Consider the following 18968-nt stretch of genomic DNA (forward strand, 5'->3'; position numbering starts at 1 on the left):
GGTTCCAGGCCCACCCAGAGCTCCTGGAGGTGTTCAGCACAGAGTTCCAGATGCGCCTCCTCTGGGGCAGCCAGGGCGCCAGCAGCAGCCAGGCCCGGCGCTACGAGAAGTTCGACAAGGTCCTCACCGCCCTGTCCCACAAAGTAGAGCCAGCCGTGCGCTCCAGCGAACTGTGACCCCCAGGGACTGTTCCCTCCTGCTGCAGCAGGCAGCACTGGGGACAGAAGGGTACAGACCTTCCCCAGAGCACCCCAGGGACACTGTGATCAGCCCAAGAATGTTCTGGGTTCCACTCCGGGATCTCCCTTGCACCTTCAGGGTCCTTCGTGACTCTAGGCTCTGTCCCACTGCCACCTGCTCACCGAGTCTCCCTCAGGAAGGACAGGAGGCCCTGTTCCTCCCACTGGCTTCTGCTGTCCCCCTTCCAGTTGAGGTTCCCTGATTTCGAGCCATGGAGGCCACCAGGCCTCCACCCCACTGCACCACTGTAAATAAGCCCGCCTGTCTGTAAATAGATGTACAGAGCCATGTTCTTTCTTTCATATAATAAACTTTTATGACTTTCTTCTGACTCTTGGGGAGTCGGGTAGAAGGAAGCACTTTTTCAAGGGAAAGGTGGAGAATGCCATTCAGTGAATATTCCTTTTTTTTTTTTGGTACCAGGGCTCGAACTTGGGTCCTTGTGCTTGCAAGGCAGGCAGCAGAACCACTGAGCTAAATCCCTGGCCCCCAGAGAATATTTCTTTAGCACCTGGGCCATCCTAGACTGGACCTGGAGCTCGGATGCAATAAATCCCAAACCTAAGCCCTACCCTGGGGGAGCTTACACACAGCGGGGATGACAGCAGCAAATTCCAACCCGGTGGGGAAAGACTGGCCTGCTTCTCTTGGCCCATTTCCCCACCACCTTCAGGAAGCTGCAGCAACAGTTTCCACAAAACACACCGCCAAGGGGGTGAGATGACTGAGGTGGAAGGGATTCAGAAGGCTAGGGTTCCAGTTATGCCGGAAGACAGATCTGGAGGGAGAAGGGACTTCCGGGATACAGTGGCAGAAGAAGGAAAGCTACAGACTGGCTGTCCCAACCTGGGGCTCTTGCATTTTCTTTCCTTAATACTGGGAACTAGTCATTTCTTTTCAGGTGTGGTGGTACACATCTGTAATCCTAAGTACCTGGGAGGCTGGGGCAAGAGGATCCCAAGTTTGAGGCCAGCTTGGATACATAGGTAGACAGTTTCAAAAAAAAACAAACCTTGGTGCGGTGATGTATGTCTGTAATCCCAGCACTCTGGGAGGCTGAGGCAGGAGAACTGTTCAAGTTCAAGGCCAGGCTAGGCTACATAGGGAGTTCAAGACCAGCCTAGGCTACACAGTGAGACCCTGTCTCAAAATTTTTTTTTTAAACCAATGAAAATAAAAAGGGTTGGAGGGGCCGGGGATTTAGCTCAGTGGTTCTGCCGCCTGCCTCACAAGCACAGGGTCCTGAGTTCCATCCCCAGTGCCAAAAAAAAAAAAAAGGGAAAAGGGTTGGAGATGTAGCTCGGTGGTGGAGCTATGTCTAGCATGTTCGAAGTCTTGGGTTTAATCTCCAGTATGGCAAAAAAAGAAACAAACCCAAAACTGGGGAATTTGCCCCAGAAGTCATGGGGTATGTGTACACACACATGTCTGTGCCTGGTGGGTGGGACAAGGGTTTTTTTTTTGGTACTGGGCATCGAACTCAGGACCTTGCTCTTGCCAGGCAGGCACAGTCCCTTTGAGCTAATAAATCCCCAGCCCAGGACAAGGGTCTCTGAGGTGGGCCATGAAGGCAGTTGCCCTAGTTCCCTTCCGCTAGCAGGTAGGAGAGGCTGAGGCAGGCAATGCAAATCAGCATGACCCCAGCCAGGATGGAGGGCCTGGGAGCCTGTTTCCTGAACTTGAGACCTCAAGGGCCTCTGCTTCTGAATCCTTTGACCAAGAGAGACTGCTAACATGACACGGTGCATTCCATCTTTGGCAGAAGTTAGGGTTGAGTTCAGTTCTATTGTTTACTAGCTGCACACATGGATAAGAGGCTTAAACTCTTGGGCCCCAAATCCAATAAAATAGGGACAGATAATGGAACCTAACTCCTAGGATTGCTATTAAACACTTAGCAGTTGCTAGGGAGGGAGCAGCTGTGTTTCATATATAATGGATTGTCAATGATCATTTATTATTTTTTTTTTTTGTACAGGGGATCGAACTCAGGACCTTGTGCTTTTGAGGCAGGCAGCAGAACCACTGAGCTAAATCCCCGGCCCCTTATTATTTTCTGACTAAAGCATTTTATGTTCCTCTATCTCACTGAAATGTCACCATTCCTCTGTATTATATTACGGGATATATAAGGCACCTGACACTAAGAGCACATATGCGTCTTCACCAAAAGCTATTAATGAGCTCTCTTTTGTCACATAAAAGAAAAAAAGGGCATGGAAAAGGCGCTTTGCAAGGCGCAAGGTTCAGGACAAGTTTTTGTTACAATTGTTACATCATCCTTTGTGGTCATAATCCTTTATTCTTTCTGAGCTCCCGTGATGGTCCCCTAGTTACAGTGGCCATGGAAACGCTGCCCGCCAGTCCGGATCGGACGGCTCGCGGGCTCCCCTTGGAGGCCACCTTCCATTCCTGGGCTCGACGACCGGGCGTGGCTTGCAGACGCTCGCGAGGGGCTCTGGGGGTTGTAGGCCACGGACATGGCTGCCCTGGAGCGGTGCACTGTGGGAGCTGTAGTTCCCAGGTCGAGGGGGTTGGCGGCCCAGACTGAGCTCCGGCCTCCTACGGATGGCGGCTGCGACACGCAGCTGCCGGCCCTGGGGCTCGCTCCTCGGGCTACTCACGCTGGTCTCGGCCGCGGCCGCCACCTGGGACTTGACTTCGCTGCGCTGCAACTTTGGCTCCTTCTGCGAATGCGACTTCCGGCCAGACCTGCCCGGTGAGGGTCCGGGTGAGCTGGGGGCTGGGAGCAGGCCCTGGGCTGGAGCATCTGTGGACCTGGAGGGGCAACCGCAGGCGGGACCCGTGGACTTGGGAGAGAAGCCGAGAGCCTGGGGCACGCACCAGAGGCGAGGGTTTGGGGTGCCCGTTGGGGATCCCCGAGGACTTGTCAGAATGGAGAGACCCTTGACAGCAGGGCCTCTGGGGGTCGTGTCAGCCCTCCACGGAACGTACTGGCCGGCCAGGGAGAAGCTTGCCCTGGGGACAGGTAGAGGTCTCGGCCCGACTCAGCTCGCGCTCACTTAAGGCTGCAATCTAGCGAACGGCCGAGTGGCGGCGCTGCCGAGCTGAGCCTGGCTGAGGTCTCTCCTGCAGTCAGAGACCCCCAAGGGTCCCGTGTCCTTCTGCGTCCCACACCCAGGGTTTCCCATGCCAGGCTGCAGATATGATTTCCCCCTTGGAACTCTCCCTTGGTAGGGATGTGTTCTTAGCTCTGACACTTCTTTTGTGGCCCCAGGCCTGGAGTGTGACCTGGCCCAGCATCTGGCTGGCCAGCATCTGGCCAAAGCTCTGGTCTTGAAGTTGCTGAAGGCCTTCGTGCAGGACCCGGCCCCCAACAAGCCACTGGTCCTCTCCCTGCATGGCTGGACCGGCACCGGCAAGTCCTATATCAGCTCCCTGCTGGCACAGTACCTGTTCCGGGGCGGCCTCCGCAGCCCCCACGTGCACCACTTCTCCCCCATCATTCACTTCCCACACCCCAGCCACATCGAGCGCTACAAGGTAGGCCGGACACATCCTGGACTGCCATTCACTGGCCCCGTGAGGTGAAGGACCACAAGTAGTGAGTGCTGAGCCCAGAGAGGGGAGTCGCTCGCCCCAAGCCACACAGCCAGCTGGACCTCAGCCCTTAGCACCCATCCTGAACAGGGATTGGAAATGGCAGCTTCTACTTGGCAGGCAGAGAGAGGCAGTTCTCTGATTCCAAGGTGGCAGGCAGTTATGCCACCTACTGCCAGAGTTGTTGTGAAGGATGTGGGATTCTCCAGTTGCAGGTATTACCTATTGAGCTCCTCTGTTTGCCAGACAGTCTGCGTTGTCCTCTTCCTGTGAAGCACTTAGCCCTAGTTGTGCTGTAGAGGAAGCCGTGAATACCAGCTCCGCTGACTGTTGCTGACTGCAAGGCACTTTACTTTCTAGGCTGATCTGTCCTGGCTGGCAATATCATTGGGAAGGAGCAGGGAGTAGGAAGTAGTTGGTAGCATGGAAGGAGCCCAGATAGGGAGACGGGGGCTTAGGTTTACATGCCTGTTCTCCTGCTGACTGGCTGTATGACCATGGGCAAATCTCTGGCCCTTTCTGGGCCACCCTTTCTCTGTCAGTCTCGTGAAGGAGCTGGTCCACTCTGAGGGGCCGTATCTCCCAGGGAAGGGGATTAGTTCCTGCCTTGGGGAGAAGCTGGGGTCGGGAGAGTATCTCTGCCCCCCCTAGTATGCCTGTCTCTCCCCTTAGAAGGATCTTAAGAGCTGGGTCCAGGGGAACCTCACTGCCTGTGGCCGCTCCCTCTTCCTCTTCGATGAGATGGACAAGCTGCCCCCAGGCCTGATGGAGGTCCTGCGGCCTTTCCTGGGTCCTTCCTGGGTTGTGTATGGGACCAACTACCGCAAAGCCATCTTCATCTTCATCAGGTGGGTGACACTGCTCGGAGGTCCAGCAGTCTCTGGTCTTGGCCTGTGCTCCCCGTGGAGTACCGTGCCCCACCCCGCCACTGGGCCAGTCGGGCTTTCTCACAGCCCCTCACCCTTGTGCTGGTGAGGCTGTCATTCGCGACTCCCCTTGTGCACCCTCAAAGCATGCTGGGCTTGGTCCTGTGGGTCCTTGGCACTTCTTTGTGGAAACCCTGGTGCATCAAGAGTTGTTTTGTGGCTGAGACCACATGGGACTGGACTCCTGGTCTTCTAGTCCCAGCTCTGTGGGTCCTCACTGTGTCTGCTCAGCCAAGACTGCTTGACCTGTCCAAGCTTCTGTATCTTCTGAGCAGCCTTATTTTATTGCCATTGTCCTCTTGGAGGCTGGGTGAGACCAGGCAGTTAAGTTTGCACTAAAGTGTGTGCAAACCGGAAAGTGCATGGTGGGAACCCATTGTACAGGGTCATTACAGGAGCCGGAGAGGAAGGGAAGGGGTGTTTCCTGGGCTTGGCTCCCGCCCCTGATCCAGGGCAGCAGTGCCAGGGAGGACCGCGTCCTGAGCCTCTGGCCCATCTGCCTCTCAGCCTGTGTTCCTCCTGGTTTTAGCAACACGGGTGGCGAGCAGATCAACCAGGTGGCCTTGGAGGCATGGCGCAGCCACCGGGAACGTGAGGAGATCAGCCTGCAGGAGCTGGAGCCCATCGTCTCCCGGGCCGTGCTGGACAACCCGCACCGTGAGTTGGCTCAGGGGCCCAGTCTGTGTGGCTTCGCACCCAGAACCCCAAGTGCCAGCCTCCCCGAGTGGGCCTGGCCCTCCCAGAATAGAAAGTTTGCAAGGCCAGCATCGCGCCTCCACCGCCCCTCGGTGGCTGGCCTCTCCCCACTTGCACGAGCTCGTGAGGCACAGTGTCCCCTCCCTGCCCTTCTTGCAGATGGCTTCTGGCGCTCGGGCATTATGGAGGAGCGCCTGCTGGACGCGGTGGTCCCCTTCCTCCCGCTGCAGAGACACCATGTGCGGCACTGCGTGCTGAATGAGCTGGCCCAGCTGGGGCTTGAGGCCCAGGACGAGGTGGTTCAGGCCGTGCTGGACAGCACCACCTTCTTCCCCGAGGACGAGCAGCTCTTCTCCTCCAACGGCTGCAAGACTGTGGCCTCCCGGATTACCCTCTTCCTCTGACACCGGGCTGGCATCCTCACCTCCTCTGCATGGCTAGGGCCACACAGGAAAGGCCTGGGACCTCCGCTGAGGGACCCTTGTCCCAAGCCTGCTGGAGAGTGGGACCCAGGACACAAAGTCAAGATGAAGAGGGGCCAAGGACAAAGGGCTGGAAGGGCCCAGCCTCTGAACCAGTGAGTGGGCCCCGTGGCCTTGGCAACCTCCGCCAGGGAAACCCCTGGTCGTCCGCAAGCTCACTCTCTTGACCTCACCTGCAGCCTGGGTCTGCTTCATGTGAATTGTAACTCAGGGACCACGGTTCGTGGCTGCTCCCTCCATCCGGGCTCTCCTTCTCGAGCCCTTTGCTCTGGCACCTGACCCCAGCCCCACTCCTCAGCCTTTGTTCCAGGATCACAGGCCACGCATGGAGGGACTCAAGCTGCCACCTGGGCCTGGACTTAGATGTTCTTAATTTTGTAAATGAACAAGTGTAATAAACTTAGCCATGGGACAACAGGAATGTTGGCTGGGCTTCTTGTTGCCCAAGAAGGGGGCAGCTTTGCTGTGTGCTGGTGTCGGGGGCAGAATCTGTCCCCTCCCCAGCAAGAAGCAGGGGCCTTACTCGGGCATTCAGAGCGCAGCATGATGGTCAGGGCCCTGACCAGCCTTGGTCTTGCTGGCGTTGTGGCCCAGGCCCTGCATGGCATCAGTTTTGTTGGAACTTGAGCTTGTGCCCTGACCTGGGTTCAGGGCAACAGCCTCAGTCTCACTGGGCATCCAGCTCTGGCCCTGGTTGGCCTTGGTATTGCTGAGGCTCCCACTTGGGTCATGGAAACCCTTGGACTTAGTCCTGCTGGGACCCTAGACTCGTCCCCAGTTCTGGCCGTGGGCAGCCTCGGCCTTCCTGAATCTCTGCCTTGGGCTCTGGGTGGCCTTGATCTTGCTGGGCCTCTGCCTTTGACCCTGGGCAGCCTTGGTCTCACTGGAGCCCTGGCTCTGGGTGGCCTCGGACGAGCTCTGCATCTGAGCCTGGGAAGCCTGGGATTTTCTGGGGCGATGGCTCGGGCTTAGGGCTTCTCTCTTGTTCCCGGAATCTGAGGACTGAGTCTTGGGCAGCGAGGAGTCAGAGAACATCCCGGGGGTGGTGGAGGTGCTCCTGTACTCCTGGGAAGGCGTGGACATCTCCATCTCTGAGGTGGATGCCGTCCTGACTGGGAAGGGTGTGCCAAGGGCAGTTCTCAGGCCACCCCTGCCTTGGGAAGCTCCCTGGCCTGCACCCCTGTGTCCCTGGGCTCTGTACAGCTGAAGGGGAAGACCTGCCGGTCACACCAGCAACCTGCCACCTGGCTCTCCTCTGCTGGCTGCCCCTTGCCCTCTGTGCCCCCACAGGGCTCAGCCCCTGCCCAGTTGTGCCCTGCCCCAGCCCTTCCCATGCTTAGCTACCCACCCACCTGCCCTCCATTAGGGTTTGGCTGTGCCTTCCACTTTAGAGTCAGCTCCCCAAGGACACAGGGCCATCAACAGGAGAGGCCAAGTTCACAGGTCCTGATGTCTGAACTGTTTTTGCTTTGGATTTTTTTGAGGCAGGGTCTTCTTATGTAGTTCAGTGGTCTGAACTCACTACGTAGCACAAACTCACAGCGATCCTCCTGCCTCAGCCTTCCAAGGGCTGGGATTACAGACGTGTGGCACCACGCCCAGTTTGTGACCCTTGACCATTGGCCACTGTGCCACTCTGGCTTGCATGGGCCTCACAGGGGACCAGGGACTTACAGCCAAGGACGGAGCCCGAGGAGGTCCGGTCGAGGTAGCTGTCCGATGCAGACGTCACCTTGTGAAGGCTGAGCTTTAGTTGGTCCTGCAGCAGGAAACAGGATGGGCAGTTGGAGTCAGAGGCCAGCTGGCTCTTGGGACCTCCAGCAATCTCTCCTGGGCTTGGAGCTCCTCATGGACAGGCTAAGGCTTCGGCAAGGGCCGTGGCCAGGCGACACAGGCACAGAGCCCTGAGGAAGGCAGTGTTCAGGGGGCTGCCGGGTCTCTGGTTTCCCCTCTGCACACCATTAGCTCCAGGGGGCTTCTGTAACGAAAGCGCTGCTCCATAGGGACTGGCAGTGACAAAGTGGAAGACCCGCTCACTGCTTGGCACACTTGCCCCATTTCATCCTCCCAGCACATCCAGGGTGGGGTGAGACCGCTGTTGTGACCATTTCTGAGACCACACATCCAAGCCACCTGCCTGGTGCCACTCAGCTGGGGACAGAAGCCGGTTTGCGGCCCCTCTGTACAAGCTGGAGGCACCAAGTGCACCAGTTCCCCTAGGCACTGGGTCCTGGGCCCCAAGCTCTGCCCAGGGCAGCTCGCATCCTCTGAGGGTGGGGCCATAGTGACCTGGGCCACACAGATGGGAGCTCTGTGCATCTGCATTTACTCTAAGTGAGCTGAAAAATGAAAGGCTGGCCTTCCCCGAGGCCTGCAGGGGACACCGGTACTGCAGTCACCCCTGTTATGCGGAGTGCCCTTTGGACATGCGCTTACTCAAGGTCTACCAGCAGGGGAACAGATAAAGAGATCACGCATTGAAGTGGTGGGAAGGGGCAGCCTATGTGCACAAGTCTCCCAAATGCCATTTTAGGGAAAGGAGCTCCGAAAGGAGGCCACCCCGTATCTGTCCATTCATGGGAAGAACGGGTGGGTGGGGGCTAAACCTGGTGGCTGGTAGTTTTAGGAATCAGAGCAGCTTTGTGGCTGGGCTGGGGCAGAGAAGCACTAGGAGGCACCCGAGGGCTTCTGGGAGCCAGGCACATGTTCTTTGTTGACCCAAGCAATGGTGTCATGGTGCATTCAGCTTGTGAAAATCCAACTGCTCATCCAATTGTTTACTTTTGATCTATGCTCTTGTCTGCATTTATGCTACATTCCACAATGTCTTCAGAACCAGTGCACACTGCACAAATCATGAAGATGAGCCCAGGGAAGTATGGGAAATCCCTTCCTATGAGGCCCATGTCTTTATACCTCCTCCCATCTCTGGTCCCTTCCCCACCCCCTACAAGATGTGCCAGTCCCAGAAGCCAGCAGTCAACTTCAGTTCCAGACCCTGAGGGGCCCAGGCTCTGACCTGGGTCCCACTCACCTGTTCTTTCTCTTCCCCTGCTTTCTTCCCCTTGAGGGCCTCAGTGTCTTTCCCTGAGTCTTCCAGGGATATCTGCAGCATCTGGGAGGTGAGCTCTGGCTCTTTAGGGGTCGCAGACAGAGGCCATCTGAGCTTCCAGGAGAGCTTCAGGGCCTGGGCCTTGTGGTGCTCCAGCTCCCAAACCATGAGTAAGCTGCCAAGCCATGGCCCCAGGGCCCTGAGTTGGTTTCCTGGACTCCACCTGCCATCCTCAAGGACTAGGCAGTGGGGCCCTAGGAGTTGGGAGCCGTAGCCAGCCCCACCACTGCCCTGTGGCCCTCACTCCGTAGGCTCACCCCACAATGCCTTGTGGGCTCTTGGCCTGCAGGCCACTTTCCACCATCCGCTCCAGCTGCAGCTTAGCCAGGTGGCATACCTGGCTGCTAAGCACCTCCTCCACTGACATGCCCGGAAAGAGGCTGGTCATCAGTGGGAAGAGCTGCCAGGAGAGAGGGTGACCAGAGCCAGGTGTGGGCCAAAGCAGGTGGCAGAGGGCTGGAGCTCTGCATTGCAGAGTCCTAACTGGCTCTTCTCAGTGCTGAATGCAGAGGGTTTGCAAGTTGTTTCTAAAGGGCTCGACCCTTTTATCCCGGAAAGAGCAAGAGATTATAAGAAAGGAACCATTCCAACACAGGCCTGATGGAGCCATTCAGATATGGTCCAACCTCTGAGCCAGGGCAAGGATACCTTCTCAGAGCCTCGCTGTTTGAGGGTGATGATGTTATTGGGCTTGGAGGGAAGGGAGGAGGGTTCGAGGGAGCGGTGGGTTTCATGTGTTAAGAACTCTGCCTGGCTCACAGAAAGTGTTCTGGCATTAGCAGTTTATTGTTATCAGGAGCTGCAACTGATAAATATTGTTATTGTTATCAAGTCAGATTTCTCAGGGATAGAAATCTGCCTCTGAAGGGCCGGGAATTTAGCTCAGTGGTTCCACCGCCTGCCTTGCAAGCTCAAGGACCTGAGTTTGATCCCGGTACCAAAAAAAAAAAAAAAAACAGAAATCTGCCTCTGGAGCCCACCTGCCCTCCTGACCCAGGAAGAACCCACCTTTGGTTGCTTGGGGTTCAGGAGCAGCACTGTGGCGACATCCTGGCGGGCACCAAAAATGTCCTGTAGGGTCTGACGGTTCTTGGCCCGGTACAGGTAGCACTGGGCCCTCTGGGGGTTGTGCTGAATGGCTGCTGAGAAGTGGTCCTCAGCCCGCTGGAACTGCCTGCAGGGTACAGAGGGCCCCAGACTGCCCTGAACGGGGTCTGTGTCAGGAAGATGGTGGCTGCTGGTCCCCACAGTGAAGACTGGGAGAAAACCAAGGGTCCCTGGTCCCCACAACGTGCCCCTCTCTTCCCCTCCTGCCAGCCACACCCTGGACAGACCTGACCCTTAGACACTGGTATGAAACTCCAGTTCTGATCTGGAGTAGGGAAAGCCTTTCTGGCGCTATCATAAACCCAGTGGCTAAGAATGAAAAAACTAACTTGACTGGGCCGGGGATTTAGCTCAGTAGTGTCACCGCCTGCCTCGAAAGTGGAAGGACCCGAGTTCAATCCCTGGTACTAAAAAAACCAAACAAACAAAACTAACTCGACTAAGATTAAATGATGCCAAATTAAAGAGTAGAAAAACATCACAAAGCAAAGCAACAGACAAGGGCTGGGGATGTAGCTTAGTGGCAGAGCTCTTGGCTCACATGCACAGGGCCTGGGTTTGACCCCCAACACTGGGGAAAAGAAGTTTCACATCAGCCTACTTTCATAAATAATAATTGTTAAAGTATGCTTAGCTCAGAGTCTGGAAGAATCATTACCAATCTTGGGGGGCAGAAAAGTTGGGAGGTACATTTTAGAGTAATTTGCAATAAGTTATATTATTAGTGAACATTTAAATGCTTCAGTTACCTTACAATGATATTAAAAACATAATTACCATCAGCAGCAGGAAGACACGCATTTGTAGTAAAGATTTGGAGAAAAAATTAATATAGACAGAAGTTAGAGTAGTCAGAAGCAGCTTGCCGCCTGGAGACCCGAGCCCCACCCACCTTGCCCCGCCCACCGCCGGCCCCGCCTCCACGCACCTGCGCTTCTGCTCTCGGAACCCCATCATCTCCTGCAGGATGCTCAGGCGTGTGTTGGCACCCTGGTCCTGCGGGCTCAGACCCAGGGCCTGGTTGTAATCTGCCTCCGCAAAGGTCAGGTTACCCAGCTGGAAGAAGCAATCTAGGGCCGGAGGGCAGGGGCTGAGTGAACCCCTCGCTCCCGGGAGCCCCAGCCCCGCTTGCTCCAGCCCGGCCAGAGGTGGCTGGGGGCTGAGACCCACACAGGTGGTCCCAGTTTTCAGTGCTTCTGCGCACCTTTTCCTGGTTGCCGAGCTGAGACTCTAAGGAGACTGTACCCAGTTTGTCTAAGGCGACACTGGGACACGGAGACCATCAGATGCCCCCAGCCCCCTTCCCCGCCCACCGCCGCGGTTGATGTAGAGACCCTTCTCGCGATGCTCCCCCCGTAGCGCCTTATTGAGCAGTAGCACGCCCTCCTGGTAGGCGCCCTGTTTGTAGCAGTGCACAGCAAAGTCGTTGTAGGTCAGCAGCAGCTGGCGCTGCGCCTGTCGCACTGTGTCACGTTGGCTGTCGGCGGTGGCCACGTCCAGGACCTTCAGGAAGTCCTCCACTGCCGCGTCAGCCTCCTGCAGCCGGCGGTACAAGATGCCCCTGCGGGGGAGGGCACGGCAGGTGGCAGGGAGGACCAAAGCACCCGCCGAGTGGCGCGTGGCTGGGTAAGCCACTGCTCACCCTGCTTTCTGACCCAGGCCCCGGGACGCTGGTGGCGGCTCCCACTCCAAGGCCTAGGTTTGTCCTGTGCCCCTAATTTTCTCAAAAATAGCTTCTGTTTTTCTTGGGAGCCAGATGCATGGCAGCCTATACCGAGGTCCATGGGTACATGCAGCAGATGTTTTACCCCACTGTCCAGGCTCACAGAGGTTAAATGGCCCCAAATCACATGGTAAGTCCGAGGGCAGGTGGGGACTGCCAGTGGGAATTGCTCCACAGGCCTGGGCTTCTAGGATTCCCAGGATGCCTGGGCCCCACTGCCTGGCCCTCCTCTGGGAGCAGCGGCAGAGACCACCTCCATGCTGCTGGGACCCTGGTAGGGACAGACTAGGGGCTCGAGGAGGACACAGATGGGAAGAGGCTGAGGAACTCTCTTGAGTCCACGCAGCGAGCTGCAAAGGGCGGGCCTGAGACCCAGGGCCAGCAGCTCCCCACTGCACACCGGAAGAGGAAGAGACTGGGCTCCAGAGGGCTGTTGTCCACGGCACAGTTGATGCGCTGCAGTGCATGCTGCAGCCTGCCCTGTATGGCCAGGATCCCAGCATCCTGGCGGGCCTCCTGGGCCTGGTCCACCATCATCTGGAGCAGCATCCTGGCCTGTGGGGGCTTGGGATCCAACAGCAAGGCGCTGCACAGGTCCTGACAGCAGAAGTTGGGCTGCAGGGGTGCCATCAGGGGCATCAGGAGTGCCAGTGGGCTAAGCCAAGCCCTTCTCTGCCCAATGTGGGGAGGAGGAGGGGCGGTCTCCAGGACGCGGACTGGCGGGCTAGCATCACACCATCCCTCCTCTGTGGCCTATGCAGTGTCTGCACGTACAGCACAGCTTGACATGACCACAGCCATCTTGTGTCATAACCGCCATGATTGCCCCCGAGTAACCTAGCTGGCTTTTCGGGCAAAGGTTCCCAGCAAAACACAAACAGATAAAACCAGCAGTCAGCTACATGGGTTTGGCTTTACAACCAGGCCCTGGCTCCAGGAATGCACCTGACTGTGCTATTATCTTAAGACCCGCCAGTCACTTCCATCTTCACACATACAAACACCCCTCTTCCTGACCCAAATTGCTGAGATCCAGCTGCCATTCAGGACTGGGCTTCTGTCAGAACATTCCCTATACATCTGTGCCATGCTAGACCTGCCTGCCTCTCTTCCTTCGGTCTCACAGTGCTAGGGGACAGTCTTCCTACGCCAGGACTGGGTTGTTCTGGAACACTGTTCTGTCTCCTTCCAGTTGAAGGAGGCAAGGAGCACTGTGGGAAGACCCATTCCAGCCTCATCCTCTGTGATGGTTTGTGTTTAGATGTCACCCCAAAGCCTCATGCAGATGAGGTGAGGGTTGCTTTTTCAGAGGTAGTTGAAGCTGGGATGTGTGATTACTAAACTAAACCACTACATATGAGTGAATGGTTTGGCACTGCCCTAATCCCGGTACTCTGAGTAAGATAAAATGGGCAGAAAGATGCTGTTAAAGGCTCTCGCTTGTTACCTTTGCTGCCTTGTGTGCACCCTGTTGTTTCTCCTCTGCGATGCCTGTCTGCTGTCCCTGCCTCGGAGCCAGCCGATTATGGACTGAAACCTCTATGAACTGTAAGCCAAATAAACTCTTTTCCCCTTTAATTTTGGGTGCTGGGTATGTGGTCTCAGCAATGAGAGAGAAGTAACTAGCACACCCTTGCTGTCCCCTTTCCAGATGTGACCTGTGAGCCGGACTGGCCTTGTGGTTTGTGACAATGCCACCTCCTCGCAGGGCCCCTCAACGGCCTGACTGTGCTCTTCTCCCGCTTCCTGACCTTGAAGCCCAAGACAGCACTGACCAAGAACAGAGTCAAGCCTGAGCGTGAGCAGAAAGCATCCCCAGGGTATGCAGGTCAGCCAGTCAGTCAACAAACAGTTTCAGCAAGCAGCCTGTGTCCTGCAGGTAGTGACTGGGAGGTGGACCGGGCAACAGTGTGGGCAGCGGGTGTGGGCTAATGGGGAGGGGCAATGGCAGAAGCCAGGGGCAGGGCTTTGGAGTAGGTGGGCAGCTCCACTGACAACTGCTGTGTGGCCCTGGACAAGTCACTGCAGTGCTGCTGCTGCTTCACCTGCCCACCGCAGCGGGGTCAAGGCACGCAGACAATTCCTCGTCTCAGGCCCGAAGGCGGCTCTCCCACTGACTCGTGTGTGGGGGACTGGGGCCCAGGCCCTCAGCAGAGGGACAAGTCACCTGCGACTCAATCCAACCCCAGGAGCGACTTCTGGAGGGCAGTGGCCTGTTCTGGAATTGCGGGCGCCCCTTTCCTACCACCCGCCCACCTTCCCGTGTGTCCCAGCGTCTCCATCCCCATCCCCATCTCCTGGCCAGGCCGGGCAGAGCACAGGATGTTGAGTGGAGCCTTCCTGCTCCTGCCTGCCCTCGGCCTCCCCCCACCCGGCTCACGACCCAGAAGCAGGGGGCGCCCCCCAAAGCCCTGGGGACCGGGGGCCCTCTCACACTGCAGCACCCTCCCTGCCCTGCCCAGCACCCCTCCCTCCTCCCAGGACACTGGCTCCCTCGCCCCAGAGCTGTTCCCTCCCCTGTGTGTGTCACAGCCTGTGTGGGGCTGGGAGGAGGGGTCCATGGAGCCAAATGGGAAGGGAGGGAGGGAGGGAGGGAGAGGGAAGAGACAGCCGGAGGAGCAAAGGCTGCCTTAGGTTCCCCAGGGCACCTCCCCTTGGCACTTCAAACAACTGAGGCTAAATCGTTCCTTGTGCTCCTGTCTGCTCAGGGTGTTTCCCCTGGGCTGAGAGCTGCAGGAAGGCAGGGACGACAGGGTTCCTCACCTGTGGTTTCCATGGGGCCCAGCACGGGGCTGGAACAGAGCCAGAGCCAAGTAACAAGGGACAGCCACCCAGCCGGGCAGCTTAGTGGGCAGGGCTGCCGGGAGCCTCTGCCTAGGGAGGAAGCCGGAGGGCATGCTGTGGGGTTGGGGTGTCTGGGCTGGCTGTCAGCCCTGCCCTCCTGTCATCTTGGGGCGCGCCCGGGGCTCAGAGGCTGGGGAGGCCCACACACCTGCCCTGCACGCCCCACTCACCCCGTCTGGAAGAGGTTGTAGATCCTGGCACGGAGGATGTAGAGGTCGGCGTTGGTCGTGCCTTGCCCTTGCCTCAGCTGCTTGTTGATGAGTGCCAGGCAGTCGTGATGCCGCTGGAGGGCCAGGAGGCAGGCCATGCTGCGGGCGGCAGAGGGCGAGGTGGGCACAGCAGGCAGGAAGGAGCTGCTGGGAGAGGGCGCCAGGCCGGGCACTCACCTCCGGTACCAGAAGTGCTGCTTCTCGGGCTGGAGCTCCCAGGCCTGGGAGAACCGTCAGGGCATCCTCGAAGTTGCACTGCTCAAAGAGGCACTGGCCCTGGGGACACAGGGACAGTCGATCCTGCTGGTGACCCTGGCCCAGTGGAACCTGCCACTTGCCAGGGGCCAACTTTGGGACAGAGGGGAGATACAAGAGACAGGGCCAGAGCTGATTAAATCTGGGAGGAACTTTCAGATACACAGAGACAGAGATGGAGAGAAGCAGGGCCGGACGCACATTGGGCAAGGGACAGTGACACAGACAGCCTGGAACGGGCACCTGGAAAGCAGGTGACAGCAGCCGCGCTCACAGTAACAGTCCACAGCCCTGGGCTGAGAACCTGAACTTGTCACCTCACTGGCCCTGGCCAGCAGCCACCTTTGGATGAAGGAAAAGAAGTCTCGGAGAGGCGAAGTGTTTCCTGAGGTCACACAAGAGGCGACACTGCAGGACGCAGGCCCCAGACAGATGGCTTAAGCACAAGGCTTGGGCAGCCCAAGTGCTTCTTTTGAAGAATTGGATAATTTGGGGGGTGGGGTGGGAGTTGAGTCAGGGTCTCAACTATGTAGTCTGGTCTGGCCTTGAACTCACTAGTAGCCCAGCCTGGCCTCAAACTTGTGGCAGTCCTCCTCCCTCAGCCTTCCTAGTGCTGGGATTACATCTTTCTTTTTTTAAAGACATTAAACCAGGCATGGTGGCACATGCCTGTAATACCAGCACACAGGAGTCTGAGGCAGGAGGATCATGAGTTCCAGGCCAGCCTAGGCTACATAGAGAGACCCTACTCAAAATAAAATTTAAAAATAGTTATCAAAGTTGTCAAGATAAAAAAACAATCGGGCCAGGGATTTAGCTTAGTGGTTTCGCTGCCTGCTGCGCAAGTGCAAGGACCCGAGTTTGATCCCCGGTACCAAAAAAAAAAGATAAAAAAACAATCAAGACTTGGTTGTGTTTTGTAGTTCACTTTTTTTTTTTTTGAGACAGGGTCTCACTATGCAGTTCAGTCTGGCCTTGAACTCATTGTGTAGCCCAGGCTGAGCTCAAACTCACAGCAATCTTCCTGCCTCAGCCTTTTGAGTGCTGGGACTGCAGGCGAGGGTCACCATACCTGGCTTTTTTTTTGAGACAGGGTCTTGCTATGTAGTCCAGGCTAGCCTTGAATTTGTGGGAATCCTCCTTTTATAGGGTAGTTCCTTTAAAAGTGACTCACCAATCAAAAGTATTCTAGGTCCTTCTTTCCCCAAACAAAGAATTGGACAAGCCAAAAACAGTGTCAGAAGTTTATTTGAAAAGTGTGGAGTGAATGGGTACGGGAGAAACCAGCTCTATTTGGGCTGAACAAAGAAGAAAAGAGGGTAAAAGCAAAAATAAAAGTATATGCGCCTTCTGAGAAATACTACACGGGCTATCAGGGGAACTCATGACAGCAGCTTCCTGTGATGGCCTCTCTTCTTTTATTCAGCCCACATCTAGTGGGAGCTTGAGAGAAGATCTACATAGGGGCTCCTGGTATTACCCGGGGATCTTGTAACTGACAAGTCCTGCTCATTTTCCCCAGCCATGTCTCCTATGTCACTCCTGCTTCACCCTCCCAAGTGCTGGGATTACAGGTGTGTGCCACCACACGTGGCTTGAATTTTATTATAAACTGCAAATAAGGTTATTATCCCTTTTTTAGTGCTCCAGCCTCTCCACTCTAGATCTGTCCACTACCACAGGCACCAGCTAGCTGCATGTGGCTATACAGATTTAAATTCATTAAAACTTGGGGCCAGGGATTTAGCTCAGTGGTTTTGCCGCCTGCTGCGCAAGTGCAAGGACCCGAGTTTGATCTCCGGTACCAAAAAGAAAAACAAAATACAAAAACAAAAAACTAAATAAAATTGGGCTGGGGATTTACCTCAGTGGCACCATGCAAGACTCGCAAGCACAAGGCTCTGAGTTTGATCCCCAGTACCAAAAAAAAAAAAAAAAGCTAAATAAAATTGATATTTAATTAGTTTTGAAGTGCTAGGGATCAAACATAGGGCCTCACACTTGCTAGGCAAGTGTTCTGCCACTGAGCTACACCTGTAGCCCAGATAAAATTAAAATTCAGTTTCTGATCACACTTGCCACAGTTCAAGGGGTCCAACCTTTCACATGGCTGGTGGCTGTGCTACTACTGGACAGAGCTGAGTTGATCACGTCATTATGCTGCAAAACTCTACCCACCCCTGGCAGGAAGCCCCTCAGCAGGTGAGAGGGACAGCAGACACAGGGAGGAGTCCCCAAGGAGACAGCTGGTCCCGAGGGCAAGGAGAGCCCCCCAGAGCTGAAGCGCAAGCCAGGGGGCCTGGGTACAAGTGGGCACCTGCAGGTAAAGCACAAAGGTGAGCTGCTCCAGGTGCTTCGTGTTCTCCGGCTGGGCCGAGTAGGACCTGCGCAGGTTCTGGGCAGCCGAGGAGGAGTCGCAGAGCTGGATCAAGGCCTCCGCTCGTAAGGCGTAGAAGTCTACCTGGAGGTGAGGGGACCCAGGCTGCTGTCTCCTCCCCACCACCCACCCCTCCCTGAGGCTGGACATGCAGTTATGGGCAGGGACTTGGCGGTCCTGAGAGGAGGGCCCTGGAAAGTGTGTCAGAGGCTGTCCATGCCCACCCAGGCCCTCTCACCAGCTGAGGGTCCAGGTGGAGGGCTCGGGAGAAGAAGAGCACAGCCATCTCCCAGTCCTCCTGCTCCAGGCATCCCTGGCCTCGGTGGTAGCTGCAGGCAGGGAAGTATGGGCAGGGGGCTGCCCTGACTTTGCACCAGCCCAAAGCGTACAGCTGGGGCTGAGGGGACCGGTAGTTGGGAGGTGGAGTGGGGGGACAAGAAGAGTGGACGGAGTGCCAGGAAGGGAGGGTTGGCATTTCTGGAGCTCATCCAGGCCATCAGTCTTTTTTAAATTTTGGTACTGGGGATCGAACTCAGAACCTTATGCTTGCAAGGCAGGTGGCGGCGCCACTGAGCTAAATCCCTGGCTCTGGGCCGTCAGTCTTTCATCCACTGGCAGAAGAGCTGTTACACAATGGAGTTCATTGAGGGCCAGAGAGAAATGGTAACTGGCTCAAGATTGCAGAACATGTTAATAGCTGTGTAGAGTAGGAGTCTGGGACCACAGGACAAGGTAGTCACTTACTACTCCCTGACTTTGAGAGGCACTGTTAATCCTGTGACCTTTGGTTTTATATCATCCATGCCCCAGAACACCTGGCTGGTCCCAAAGATGGAACGTAGGGTCCCCCTTGGGACTGGAATCACCCATGGCTTTGGGATGCTGTATGAGGAGGTCTGTCCAAGCTCCGGGTCCTCCTAGAACAGTGACAGCCACCAGGAGCAGGCCTCAGAGAGGACCCTCGCCCGACCTATACACTTCCCCAGCCCCCTCCCTTCTGTACTGGTGGTGGAACTCAGATCTTTGTTCGTGGTAGTACTGAGCTACACTCCCAGCCCTCTCCGGAGGTATATTCCCATGTAGGTGGAGAAGGAGTGGAAACAGGACCTGGAAGGCAGCACACACAATCTGGGGTCTACTGCTCTCCTGACCATTTCCTCTAAGATGTTCCAGCGTCTCTCTGCAGTCCTGCTTCTGTCTCTCTCCTACAGTCCAGGTCCTCATCCACACCACCCTCTGCTCTCCTCCTAACAGCCATCACTCTAACGTCCCCAGAGCAGGCCCTGCCCTAGGTCACAGGCCTCGGGATCCCCAAGTCCCTTGGGTATCCTTTGGGACCCTCACACCCAGAAAGCTATACTGAGTAAGCCCTTCATCTGACATCTGCTTCAGGCTTTCCCACCTCGACTTGTCACCTTCCCCACTAGCCATTCAAG

The 18968-nt window shown here is 56.4% G+C and overlaps 3 protein-coding genes across 16 annotated transcripts in view; 2 read left to right on the forward strand and 1 right to left on the reverse strand.

Annotated features, from left to right (window-relative positions):
• The window catches only part of Sh2d3c (SH2 domain containing 3C), a 28965-nt gene extending 28401 nt beyond the window's left edge, over positions 1-564 (forward strand). For all 11 annotated transcript variants that reach the window (XM_004849309.4, XM_004849310.4, XM_021261999.2 and 8 more), the window contains one exon: positions 1-564. In XM_004849309.4, the coding sequence (XP_004849366.1) occupies positions 1-176 (176 nt within the window). In that variant the 3' untranslated portion in view covers positions 177-564.
• Positions 417-18968, reverse strand: part of Ttc16 (tetratricopeptide repeat domain 16) — a 19450-nt gene continuing 898 nt past the window's right edge. The window contains 14 exon segments of the mRNA XM_087183176.1: positions 417-7017; positions 7580-7664; positions 8940-9132; positions 9275-9417; positions 10026-10191; positions 11053-11194; positions 11438-11685; positions 12248-12462; positions 14858-14999; positions 15078-15131; positions 15133-15176; positions 17473-17616; positions 17771-17861; positions 18277-18449. Coding sequence (XP_087039302.1) covers positions 6437-7017; positions 7580-7664; positions 8940-9132; positions 9275-9417; positions 10026-10191; positions 11053-11194; positions 11438-11685; positions 12248-12462; positions 14858-14999; positions 15078-15131; positions 15133-15176; positions 17473-17616; positions 17771-17861; positions 18277-18449 — 2421 coding nt within the window. The 3' untranslated portion in view covers positions 417-6436.
• Positions 2788-6326, forward strand: Tor2a (torsin family 2 member A). 4 transcript variants are annotated; one of them, XM_004849319.4, is made up of 5 exons: positions 2788-2959; positions 3479-3744; positions 4474-4649; positions 5257-5384; positions 5583-6326. In XM_004849319.4, exons 1-5 carry the CDS (start codon positions 2809-2811, stop codon positions 5825-5827), a joined length of 966 nt encoding a protein of 321 aa, XP_004849376.2. In that variant the 5' UTR covers positions 2788-2808; the 3' UTR covers positions 5828-6326. The 4 variants fall into 4 exon arrangements, with proteins under 4 accessions (XP_004849376.2, XP_087039301.1, XP_021117660.2 ...); XM_087183175.1 differs by having other exon boundaries at positions 4477-4649; XM_021262001.2 differs by having other exon boundaries at positions 2809-2971.

The sequence above is a fragment of the Heterocephalus glaber genome, unplaced genomic scaffold, assembly GCF_053883595.1.
Source record: "Heterocephalus glaber isolate CG9 unplaced genomic scaffold, H.glaber_assembly_v1.0 deba00001479, whole genome shotgun sequence".
NCBI classification, from domain to species: domain Eukaryota; kingdom Metazoa; phylum Chordata; class Mammalia; order Rodentia; family Bathyergidae; genus Heterocephalus; species Heterocephalus glaber.

Excerpts from the sequence above, each read along its gene's own strand:
- Tor2a (XM_021262001.2), top strand. The coding sequence starts at position 2,809 with ATGGCGGCTGCGACACGCAGCTGCCGGCCCTGGGGCTCGCTCCTCGGG. Across the intron at positions 2,972-3,478 it reads CCTGCCCGGTGAGGGTCCGG|GCCTGGAGTGTGACCTGGCC; the intron begins GTGAGCTGGGGG and ends TTGTGGCCCCAG. Across the intron at positions 3,745-4,473 it reads GCCACATCGAGCGCTACAAG|AAGGATCTTAAGAGCTGGGT; the intron begins GTAGGCCGGACA and ends CTCTCCCCTTAG.